The following is a 13,144-nucleotide window of genomic DNA, read 5'->3' on the forward strand; positions in this document are numbered from 1 at the left end:
TTAATGGGTAGAGGAAGGTGGAAGCCAGTTGGGGTGGAGGGTTGTGCAAAACCAAAAGAGCAGCTACATTGTTGTTAAAGGAGCAAGATTGTTATACATTGTTAATAAGTCTGCATACCCTACAAGCCTTAAGTTTCTGTTTCCAAAGCCTAATGAATTCTTCAATCAGTGTTTGCATTCTGAACTTGTAACCCTATGATGTATACCCACCCCTTGGCCTTGTTATACTCCTGAACACTGTGATGACACCCCCACTTTCTCTTGATGTATTCTTACACTTATATATCCCACAGACAACCTTGAGCCCTGAGTCCCCCTCTTTTCTGTCCAGATGTTAACACCTGTTTTCCATCAACCCTAACACTTCCTCAGTAAAAGAGACCTCAAAGGCAGTGAAGGACCGCATTCTGAAATCTCAATTTAGTGAGAGGCACCTGTCTGGCCAGTGTAAATAAACCTTGCTCAATCAAACAGTTGTGAAATATTTCTTTGTTTCCAAGGTCTAGCACTTGGTTTCTCTGGAATGTGAGGCAAAGCCATTTCATGGAGGAAGGGCTCCTTTAAGGATTATCTGGGCAGACATTCAGTGAGTGTTCAGGTATGTTTGGTGCATTCCCCAAGGGGAAGAGATCATGTAACCTTAGCCCAGAGGTAGAGATGCCAGCTTCAGGTCCAAGGTGTTCAGGGCTCAAAGTGGGTTGACCATGGGAGAGCTCTGACCTCGATACTACCTTCAGACTGAACCATGCCCTCCCCAGACCATAGCCTTCTGGGCCACAGTTTGCCACAATAACACCTATGGCCTGCAGAGTCATCTTCAGAGCATAGAACACCCATGAACATAATCATTAGCAAACTACAAGGGTGCCTTACCTAGAATACTCTAAAGAGGGTAGGCTGGCTTTTGAGCTAGAGGCTCCCCTGAGTGTCTTCCTGGTATCCTGGCTCTTCTTGCTTGTAAGGACACGAGCTTGGGTAGCCTTCCTCCATTGCAAAACCAACTGTGGAACTACAAGGGACTTTCTGCTACTTCCACTTAAAGCCTAGTTGTTTTCATCTTCTTTTCTTATGTTTTTCCCCCAACAAGTTCTTGCTCTGTAGCTCAAGTTGCCCTTGAACTTGGGATCCTTCTGCCTCAGCCTCCTGGGTGTTGGAATTATAGTTCTGTTCCCCCATGTCCAATTAGCAAATCCCAATTATTTAGGCTGCTTCTTACAAGAACCACTCATGACACAGGGAAATCAGGAGAGCAGTGATAGGCTTTCTAGGATAGGGTCAGCCTGTAAGGGAGGATCTTTCCAGGAAGACCCTGAGACCCAGAGTTCTCAGATAAAATGAGAATGTGTATCTGTGTTCATGGTACTATGGAAGGAGTCCAGGTGTCAATAACCTCCCAGGTATTGGACCAGAAGTTGGGGGTTGTTAGTTAAGTCCTAAGGTTTCAGATTACTGTTCATGGTTGAATCTCAGGGCTAAAGAAATCAGGAACCATAGATGCATCAGCAACAGAATACAAGAGACAGAAGACAGATTCCCAGATACAGACGATTCCATAAAGAACATGGACACAACAATCAAAGAAAATGCAAAATGCAAAAAGATCCTAACTCAAAATGTGCAGGAAATCCAAGACACAATGAGAAGACCAAACATGCGGATAATAAGAGTAGATGAGAATGAAGATTTTCAACTTAAAGGGCCAGCAAATATCTTCAACAAAATTATAGAAGAAGACTTCCATAATCTAAAAAAGAGATGCCCATGAACATACAAGACCTACAGAACTATAAATAGACTGGACCAGAAAAGAAATTCCTCCCAACACATAATATTCAGAACAACAAATGCACTAAATAAAGATAGAATATTAAAAGCAGTAGGGGGAAAATGGCCAACTAATATACAAAGGCAGGCCTATTGGAATTACACCAATAATTCCACCAGAATAGACTTCTCACCAGAGACTATGAAAGACAGAAGATCCTGGAAAGATGTTATGCAGACCCTAAGAGAACACAAATGCCAGCCCAGGCTACTATACCCTGCAAAACTCTCAATTACCATAGATGGAGAAAACAAAGTATTCCATGATAAAACTAAATTCACACAGTATTTTTCCACAAATCCAACCCTTCAAAGGATAATAAATGGAAAACACCAACACAAGGACAGAAACTACACCCTAGAAAAAGCCAAAAAACTAATCCTTCAACAAACCTAAAAGAAGACAGCCACAAGAACAGAATCCCAACTTTAACAACAAAAATAACAGGAAGCAACAATTACTTTTCATTAATTTCTCTTAACATCAATGGACTCAATTCCCCAGTAAAAAGACATAGACTAATAGACTGGCTACACAAACAGGACCCAACATTTTGCTGCTTATAGAAAACCCACCTCATGGAAAAAGACTTACACTACCTCAGAGTGAAAGGCTAGAAAACAATTTTCCAAGCAAATGGTCCAAAGAAACAAGCTGGAGTAGCCATTCTAATATCGAATAAAATTGACTTCGAAGCAAAGTTATCAAAAAAGACAAGGAGGGGCACTTCATACTCATCAAAGGTAAAATCTACCAAGATGAACTCTCAATTCTGAATATCTGTGCTCCAAATACAAGGGCAGACACATTCATTAAAGAAACTTTAGTAAAACTCAAAGCACACATTGCACCTCACACAATAATAGTGGGAGATTTCAACACCCCACTCTCACCAATGGACAGATCCTGGACACAGAAACTAAACAGAGACACATAGACACTAACAGAAGTTATTAAAAAAATGGATTTAATTGATATCTACAGAAAATTTTGTCCTAAAACAAAAGGATATACCTTCTTCTTAGTGAAACATGATACCTCCTCCAAAATCGACCATATAATTGGTCACAAAACTGGACTCCACAAATACAAAAATATTGAAATTATCCCATGCATCCTATCTGATCACCACGGACTAATGCTGATCTTCAATAACAACATAAATAATAGAAAGCCAACATTCACAAGGAAACTGAACAACACTCTACTCAATGATTCCTTGGTCAAGGATGAAAGAAAGAAAGAAATTAAAGACTTTTTAGAGTTTAATGAAAATGAAGCCAAAACATGTCCAAACTTATAGGACACAATGAAAGCAATCCTAAGAGGAAAACTCATTGCCCTGAGTGCCTCCAAAAAGAAACTAGAGAGAGCATACACTAGCAGCCTGACAGCACACCTAGACACTCTAGAATGAAAGGAAGCAAATTCACCCAAGAAGAGAGAAGACTGCAGGAAATAATCAAACTGAGGGCTGAAATCAACCAAGTGGAAACAAAAAGAACTATTCAAAGAATCAACAGAACCAGTAGCTGGTTCTTTGAGAAAATCAACAAAACCCTTAGCCAGACTAACTAGAGAGCACAGGGACAGTATCCTAATTAACAAAATCAAAAATGAAAGAGGAGACATAACAACAGAACCCAAAGAAATCCAAAACATCATCAGATTCTACTACAAAAGGCTATACTCAACAAAACTAGAAAACCTGGATGTAATGGACAACTTCCTAGACCGATACTAGATACCAAAGTTAAATCAGTATTAGATTAATGATCTAAACAGTCCCATTTCCCCTAAAGAAATAGAAGCAGTCATCATAGTCGCCCAACCAAAAAATGCCCAGGACTAGATGGGATTAGTGCAGAGTTATATCATACCTTCAAAGAAGACCTAATTCCAACTCTCCTCAAACTATTCCACAAAATAGAAACAGAAGGTACTCTACCCAATTCATTCTATGAAGCCACAATTACTCTGATACCTAAACAACAGAAAGATCCAACACAGAAAGAGAACTTCAGACCAATTTCCCTTATGAATATCAATGCAAAAATACTCAAAAAAATCCTCGCAAACCGAATCCAAGAACACATCAAAACAATCATCCATCATTACCAAGTAGGCTTCATTCCAGGGATGCAGGGATGGTTTAATATATGGAGAACCATCAACGTAATCCACTATATGAACAAACTCAAATACAAAAACCACATGATCTTCTCGATAGATGCTGGGAAATCATTTGACAAAATCCAACATCCCTTGATGATAAAAGTCTTGGAAAGTTCAGGAATTCAAGGCCCATACCTAAACATAATAAAAGCAATCTACAGCAAACCAGTAGTCAACATCAAACTAAATGGAGAGAAACTCGAAACAATCCCACTAAAATCAGGGACTAGACAAGGCTGCCCACTTTCTCCCAACCTATTCAATATAGTACTTGATGTCCTAACTAGAGCAATTCGACAACAAAAGGACATCAAGGGGATACAAATTGGAAACGAAGAAGTCAAAATATCACTATTTGCAAATGATATGATAGTATATATACATTACCCCAAAAATTCCATCAGAGAACTCCTAAACCTGATAAAAAGCTTCAGTGCAGTAGTTGGATAAAAACTTAACTCAAAAAAATCAATGGCCTTTCTCTACACAAAGGATAAACAGTCTGAGAAAGAAATTAAGGAAACAACGCCTTTCACAATAGTCACAAATAATATAATATTCTTTGGTGTGACTATAACTAATTAAGTGAAAGATGTGTATGATAAGAACTTCAAGTCTCTGAAGAAAGAAATTGAAGATCTCAGAAGATGGAAAGATCTGTCATGCTCACGGATCGGCAGGATTAATACAGTAAAAATGGCTATCCTGCCTAAAGCAATCTATAGAATCTATAGATTCAATGCAATTCCCATCAAAATTCCAACTCAATTCTTCACTGAGTTAGAAAGGGCAATTTGCAAATTCATCTGGAATAATAAAAAACCTAGGATAGCAAAAACTATTCTCAACAATAAAAGAACCTCTGGTGGAATCACCATGCCTGATATTAGGCTGTACTACAGAGCAATTGTGATGAAAACTGCATGGTACTGGTACAATGACAGACAGGTAGATCAATGGAATAGAATTGAAGACCCAGAAATGAATCCTCACACCTATAGTCACTTATTCATTGACAAGGGAGCTAAAACCATCCAGTGGAAAAAATACAGCATTTTCAACAATGATGCTGGCACAAAGTGGCAGTTATCATGTAGAAGAACGCGAATTGATCCATTCTTATCTCCTTATACAAAGCTCAAGTCTAAATACATCAAAGAACTCCACATAAAACCAGAGACACTGAAATTAATAGATGAGAAAGTGGGGGAAAGCCTCGAAGATATGGGCACAGGGGAAATTTTTCTAAACAGAACAGCAATGGCTTGAGCTGTAACATCAAGAATTGACAATTGACCTCATAAAATTTCAAAGCTTCTGTAAGGCAAAAGACACTGTCAATAAGACAAAAAGGCCACCAACAGACTGGGAAAGGATTTTTACCAATCCAAAATCTGATATAGGACTAATATCCAATATATACAAAGAGCTCAAGAAACTGGACTCCAGAAATTCATATAACCCTATTTAAAAATGGGGTACATCAGAAAATTGGACGTAGTACTACCGGAGGAGCCCGCAATACCTCTCCTGGGCATATATCCAGAAGATGTTCCAACTGGTAATAAGGACACACACTCCACTATGTTCATAGCAGCCTTATTTGTAATAGCTAGAAGCTAGAAAGAACCCAGATGCCCCTCAACAAAGAAATGGATACAGAAAAATGTGGTATATTTACACAATGGAGTACTACTCAGCTATTAAAAAGAATGAATTTATGAAATTCCTAGGCAAATGGATGGTCCTGGAGGGTATCATCCTGAGTGAGGTAACCAAATCACAAAAGAACTCACATGATATGTACTCACTGATAAGTGGATATTAGCCCAGAAACTTGGAATACCCAAGATACAAGTTGCAAAACACATGAAACCCAAGAAGAACAAAGACCAAAGTGTGGTCACTTTGCCCCTTCTTAGAATTGGGAACAAAACACCCGTGGAAAGAGTTACAGAGACAAAGTTTGGAGCTGAGATGAAAGGATGGGCCATCTAGAGACTGCCACACCCAGGGATCAATCCCATAATCAGCCTCCAAACACAGACAACATTGCATATGCCAGCAAGATTCTGCTGAAAGGACCCTGATATAGCTGTCTCTTGTGAGGCTATGCCGGTGCCTGGCAAACACAGAAGTGGATGCTCACAGTCAGCTATTGGATGGAACACAGGGCCCCCAATGGAGGAGCTAGAGAAAGTACCCAAGGAGCTAAAGGGGTCTGCAACCCTATTGGTGGAACAACAATATGAACTAACCAGTACCCCAGAGCTCGTGTCTCTAGCTGCATATGTAGCAGAAGATGGCCTAGTCGGCCATCATTGGGAAGAGAGGCCCCTTGGTATTGCAAACTTTATATGCCCCAGTACTGGGGAATGCCATTGTCAAGAAGTGGGAATGGGTGGGTAGGGAAGCGGGGGGGGGGGGTATAGGGAACTTTCAGGATAGCATTTGAAATGTAAATAAAGAAAATATCTAAGAAGAAAGAAAAAAGGAAAAAAAGAAATTGAAGATCTCAGAAAATGAAAAGATCTCCCATGCTCATGGATTGGTAGGATTAATATAGTAAAACTTGTCGAAAGCAATCTACAGATTCAATGCAATCTCCATCAAAGTTCCAATTCAATTCTTCACCAAGTTAGAAAGAGCAATTTGCAAATTCATTTGGGAAAAAAACCCTAGGATAGCAAAAACTATTCTCAACAATAAAAGAACCTCTGGTGGAATCACCATGCCTGATCTGAAGCTGTACTACAGAGCAATTGTGATAAAAAAAAAAAAAACAAAAAACTGCATGGTCCTGGTACAATGACAGACAGATAGATCAATGGAATAGAATCAAACACCCAGAAATGAACCCACACACCTACAGTCACTTGAACTTTAACAAGGGAAATTAAACCATCCAGTGGAAAAAAGACGTTTCCAACAAATGGTGCTGTCACGACTGGCAGTTATCCTGTAAAAGAATGAAAATTGATCCACTCTTATCTCCTTGTACAAAGCTCAAGTCTAAGTGAATCCATGAACTCCACATAAAACCAGAGACTCTGAAACTTATAGAGGAGAAAGTGGGGGAAAGCCTCGAAGATATGGGCACAGGAGAAATATTCTTGAACAGAACAGAAATGGCATGTGCTTTAAGATCAAGAAATGACAAATGGACCTCATAAAATTGTAAAGCTTCTGTAAGGCAAATGACACTGTCAATAAGACAAAAAGGTCACCAACAGATTGGGAAAGGATCTTTACCAATCCTAAATCAGATAAGGGACTAATATCCAATATATATAAAGAAATCAAAAGATAGACTCCAGAAAATCAAAAACCCCTATGAAAATATGGGGTACAGAGCTAAACAAAGAATTCCCAATTTAGGATTACCAAATGGCTGAGAAGCACCTCAAAAAATGTTCAACATCCTTAGTCATCAGGAAAATGCAAATCAAAACAACCCTGAGATTACACCTCACACTAGTCAGGATGGCTAACATCAAAAATTCAGGTGACAGGAGATGCTGGCAAGGATGTGGAGAAAAAGGAACACTCCTCCATTGTTGATGGGATTGTAAGCTGGTACAAACACTCTGGAAATCAGTCTGGCAGTTCCTCAAAAAACTCGACATAGTTCTACCAGAAGATCCAGCTACACCTGTCCTGGGCATATACCCAGAAGATGTCCAAACTTGTAATAAGGACACATGCTCCACTGTGTTCATATCAGCCTTATTTATAATATCCAGACACTGGAAAGAACCCAGATGTCCCTCAACAGAGGAATTGATACAGAAAATGTGATACATTTACACAATGAAGTACTACTCGGCAATTAAAAAAAATGAATTTATGAAATTCAAAGGGAAATGGATGAAACTGGAATATATTATTCTGTGTGAAGTAACCCAATCACAAAAGAACACTCATGATAAGTGGATATTAACCCAGAAACTTAGACTACCCAAGATACAATTTACAAAACACATGAAACTCAAGAAGAAGGAAGACCAAATTGTGGATAAGTCATTTTCTTCCTGGAATAGGGAACAAATACACATGGAAGGAGTTATAGAGACAAAGTTTGGAGCTGAGGCTGAAGGAAAGACCATCCAGAGACTGCCCAACCCTGGGATCCATCCCATAGACAACCACCAAACCCAGACATTATTGCATATGTCAGCAAGATTTTGCTGACAGGACCCTGATATAGCTATGTATTGTGAGGTTATGCCAGTGCCTGGCAAATACAGAAGTGGGTACTCACAGTCATCTATTGGATGGAACACAGGGCCCCTAATGAAGAAGCTAGAGAGAGTAACCAAGTAGCTAAAAGAAATATCAACAATATGAACTAACCAGCATACCCCAGAACTATGTATCTAGAGTCATGTGTAGCAGAGGACAGCCTAAGCGGACATCAATAGGAAGAGAGGCCCCTTAGTATTGCAAACTTTATATGTCCCAGTACAGGGTAACACCAGGGACAAAAAGTGGGAGTGGGTGGGCAGGGAGCACCTTAGAGGAGAAAGTTTTGAGCCAAAATTTCTCTGTGTAGCCCTGGCGGTCCTGGAACTCACTCTGTAGACCAGGCTGGCCTCAAACTTTGAGATGTGCCTGCCTTTGTCTACTGGGTTCTGGGATTAAGAACATCTGCCACCTCTGCCTGACTTTGAAGAGTCTTGATTTATGATTCTCTTGTTTGGTTATTATAAACCTCCATGAAACTGTTACCATACTGAACATGGGTGGTACTCAGGGTAACTGGAAACTGATCCTTGGCCATGATCACTCATGTTTGATTTCAGAATAAGCTAGGTGAGAGCTGCCCCTTGGCATTGATATCATGGAGAATGGAAATAAAAGACAGACTAGTTCTAAAATAAACTGGCCCCTGTTTATACTCCAAGTGTGTGCCAACAGCCATGTGGATACCCAAAAACACATCACTGTAGAGAGGAGATAGACTGTGCAACTGCTGACTCTACAAACTGCACTAGATGTCTATGAAGAACAGCTGCATAGTCAGAGCCTGAGCAGACCCTACGGTCAGGGTTTGGCCTGCTTCCTCTTCCCTCTCTGTCTTGCCCTCACCAATGGCAGCACTCATAAAAAAGGCTGAGGTTGTCTTTCTGCAACAATAAAACAAAGGTTAGTCTCAGACAGGGGTCTTTACTAAGCCCCAGCACACATTCTCCAGTTTGTGAAATGGGCATACCTGTGTGAAGGACCCAAAGCATCCTGCAGTCCTCAAGGGTGCTAATGGCTGCCACACCCACAGCTCAGAGCTAGTGTGGGTCAGGACAGGTCCATCAGTAATTTCATAGTTCTGCTGCCCACAGGCCCTTGTGTTCTGAGGGTCCTTTGTGGTTGGTACCATCCCTGGGCAGGTGATCCTAGATTTTATAAGAAAGTAAGCTGAGCAAGCCGAGGGAAGCAAGCCAATAAGTAACATTCCCAATGGCTGCTGCATCAGCTCCTGCTTCCTGCCCTGCTTGAGTTCCAGTCCTGACTTCTTAGGTGATAAACAGCAATGTGGAGGTGTAATCTGAATAAACCCTTTCCTCCCCAACTTGCTTCTCGGTTATGATGTTTTGTGCAGAAATAGAAACCCTGACTAAAACAGCCTGACAGTTTCACAGGGTTAGTGTCTATGACCATCATGGCTAAGAGCATGGCAGCAGGCAGGTAAGGGTGGAGCTCGAGCAGTAGCTGAGGGCCTATATTTGATCCACCAGCATGAGGCAAAGAAAGCCCATTGGGAATGGTGTGGATTTTTGAAACTTCAAAGCCCACCTGCAGTGACACACCTCCTCCACCAAAGCCACGCCTCATAGTCCTTTCCAAATAGCTCCACTGAACTTGGGACCAAAATTCAAACCTGTGAGCTCATGGGGTCCATCTTCCTTCAAACCCCCACATTTATTAACTGGTAAAAAGGAGAGAAGAGAGGGACAGTAAAGAGAAGGAAGGGACAGGAAATAAAGAATGAGAAGACAGACTTGGAAAGAGAAGTGGCCCTTTGTCCCACTAGGGGGATGGTCTTCCAGGGGACAGTCTGGAAAGAGAGACCTGGGTTGAGTCATGGATTGAACTGAGTCACAACTCCAGATTAAGGCAGCATTTCCTGAGGTAAAATGGATCTAGGTAAGGTCTGTAAGGCCTGCAAAGATGGTGAGTCCCAAAGTAGAGGACACACTAGGTGTCCTGATGTCTCCAGAGGAGAAACTAACACACCAATATTCTCTCTGCTCGCTCTCTCTCTCCTCTCTCTCTCCCTCTCCCTCTCTCTCTCTCTCTCTCTCTCTCTCTCTCTCTCTCTCTCTCTCTCTCTCTCTCTCTCTCAATCTATCTTTCATACACACATATACACAGAGACACACACAGAGACACACAGACACACACACCCTTTGCTGTTCCTTCATCTGGAAACCTTTGAGGAGGGACTGCAGATTCCAGCCAGTGCTCCACCTCCTCCTCCAGGCACCACAGTTCAGGTGCACTGGGCTGTGGCAGGGCAAGGTACCAGGCTGTGCAGGATCCAGGCAGGACTAAGGCTCCCAAGAGACATGACCCAGCTTCTCCTGGTGCTCTGGACATCGGTGGTCTCTGTGCAACTTACCGGAGCCATGATGGTCGTCCAGGTACCAGGTAAGGACTGGGCAGGAGTGGAGGGGGATGGGGCATGGGTAGGGTGGGGGTTCTTGCCTGTTTTTCCCACCCACCACTGCATGTTCTTGTTCATAGCCCGAAACCTGACCTGCTTCGAGTGCTTCAAGGTTTCCCAGGCCAGCCAGTGTCAACCCATACAGTGTGAACCTAATGAAAAAGTCTGTGTGAGCAGAGAGGTGCTCCATTTCCTGAGTGAGTCTGTTCTCTAGCCGGGATGTCTTCAGGACCACTGGCAGAGCTGAATCCTTGTCCCACACCCGCAGGCCCAACAAGTCTTCTAGGTGATGGACAATGCAGAAAAGTGTGGTCAGAACTCTGTCCTCTCCTTTATCTCTCCCAATTGCCATATCTGTTCCTATGTCACTGCTTCTACAACTCTCCCCAGGACAAAAGCTCTGATGTGACATTGAATTCCCAAGGGAGCCAGTCAGTCAGGGACAAGTTTTACAAGGCCACCCATTTCCTTGGGGCATTACATGTGGTTGCTGAGGTAGTGGGACCTTAGTTAAGATCAGGCTTAGGATAATGGGGGAAAAAAGCCAATATTCCTTGTCCCATCTCCACAGAAAGGAGAAAATAGGAAAATGTCCAGACCTGTTGTGAGCACATCCATGGTGGTAGTAGTTGCTTGGTTGAGCCTGGCTCTAATTTCCTGGGATGCTACAGACACCACAGAGCAACCTCCTCACTGAGTTAAATGTCTGAGCCTTTTTTCAGACTAATTCTTAAACTTTGGGCATCTCCTGTGTCCTCAATCCTATTCCTGAGAACAATGCCTTGCTGGTCTAGGACAAGCCCCAGAAGGAGAGGTTCAGTGTGACCTTCAGGCAGGGAGGCCTGATAGACTGTCCTTTGCAGTAGTGCCCACAGCACTGAGTCCTGCCTCTGACTGCCTCTTACTGAAGTGTTTCCCCTGTGTAGTTATAGCAGGTTGAAGCCACCATTTCCCAAGTGGAATTTTCCCAAAGAGAGTAGTAGGTTTCCCAGGGTGAGGCTCCTGTTATCATTGGTAGTCCTGCCTCTAGGGTCTTTTTTCTTATCACACTAAAAGGATTTGTTGTAGGTGAAGATTTGGAAGCTAAGGGATTTTGTGTAACTTTCTCAAGTTTTCTTCCAGCCTTTCACCTTTGCCCTCACACACACACAGCTTTATGTTCAGTTTATCTGGAGCTGGAAGGTAACAACTGGTAGCTCTGTGCAAGGAGTGGACTCTCAGGACTCCTTTGGGTGCTAAGTGTTCTGGGAAGATCTGATACACTCATGAGGAGAGGCCTGTTCTGGGCTTCCAAGGAAGCCAGAGGCTCTGTTAGAACATGCTTAGCAATCCTGAGTTCTGGGCCACCAAGCAATGTAATTTTTGGCAACCAGGCCTCTTCTACTTTTGGCCTTGACCATCCTAGGTCAGCTGGGTCTGCTGTAGAGAACTCTCAGCTCTTTGCCATATCCCAGAATGGTGGTGACACTGAGTAACAGAGCTCCTGACCCTCTGTGGCTCTTGCCTCTGAAAGGACTGCAGAAGGTGGCCCAGCAGGGCCAGATCCAGCCATGCACACTGGATGTTTGCCCCACTTGCCCCTTAGCCTCAAGGTTCTAGGACCACATGCTCTCTCTTTTCTTTTGCAGAGATAAAAAGAAGCACTCAGATCAGTAAGCACTGTGCCACCGCTTGTCCGAACTCCAGTGTTTCTGTTGATTTGTCATTGAGCATTATTCCGATATCTATCCACAGGAACTGCTGTTCTTGGGATCTTTGCAACAGAGCACCTGAGAATTGGGAGGGGTTCTGGTCCTTGCCAGTGAGGCTCCTACTGCCAATGGGTCTGGGCCTGTTTTGCACTCTGTTGTGAGGACCATTTTCCTCTTTCACTCTAACCCAACATACACATCCTTCTAGCACCTCCTGTCTTCCACCTCAAATCACATGTTTATCCATTCCAGGACTTGCAAGGCAATGGTCTTTCCCTGGGATAGAAGGGAGGACACCATACCCTTTGCTGAGGACTCAGCAGTCTGCTCCTCCCTGACATCCTGGCCCAGGAAGTAGGAATAAAACCCTGCTGCTCCTCATGGAGACAGAGAGGGAGCATTTCCAATGCAGACCACAGGCTTCTTCAAGAAAGCCCTTGACTCTTGGCATACTGTGACTGACAGATGGACCCGATGAACCCAGAGATGCAGGCAAACTCTGACACTGCTCCACTTGTGTCCCCTGTTCATGCACTTGAATTGGGCATCTCACTCAGACACAGTAAACTTGATTCCCCAAAGCCTGGCTCCTGCTCTTTTGTTACCACTCTCTTCCAGGGAACCATCCCTCTTCCAGCTTTCAGTACAGCCTTCTATGGCTAGGGCAGCCAAGACCTGCATGGAACCATTCAGTCAGGAGACAGACAGTTATACTCAACATAGAGCTGACCCTGAAGCCTAAGGCCCAACATAGGGTGAGCATGCAATCCAAACACAGATCTGGAGCTCTAG

General features: G+C 42.8%; 1 protein-coding gene across 1 annotated transcript; it reads left to right on the forward strand.

Annotated features, from left to right (window-relative positions):
- The first annotated feature begins 10,537 nt into the window (after nucleotides 1-10,537).
- On the forward strand, nucleotides 10,538-12,933 carry Gm34646 (predicted gene, 34646). The gene is made up of 3 exons (NM_001384243.1): nucleotides 10,538-10,645; nucleotides 10,742-10,858; nucleotides 12,290-12,933. Exons 1-3 carry the CDS (start codon nucleotides 10,564-10,566, stop codon nucleotides 12,511-12,513), a joined length of 423 nt encoding a protein of 140 aa, NP_001371172.1. The 5' UTR covers nucleotides 10,538-10,563; the 3' UTR covers nucleotides 12,514-12,933.
- The last annotated feature ends 211 nt before the right edge of the window (nucleotides 12,934-13,144 follow it).

Source organism: Mus musculus, chromosome 15 (assembly GCF_000001635.26).
Source record: "Mus musculus strain C57BL/6J chromosome 15, GRCm38.p6 C57BL/6J".
Classification (NCBI taxonomy): domain Eukaryota; kingdom Metazoa; phylum Chordata; class Mammalia; order Rodentia; family Muridae; genus Mus; species Mus musculus.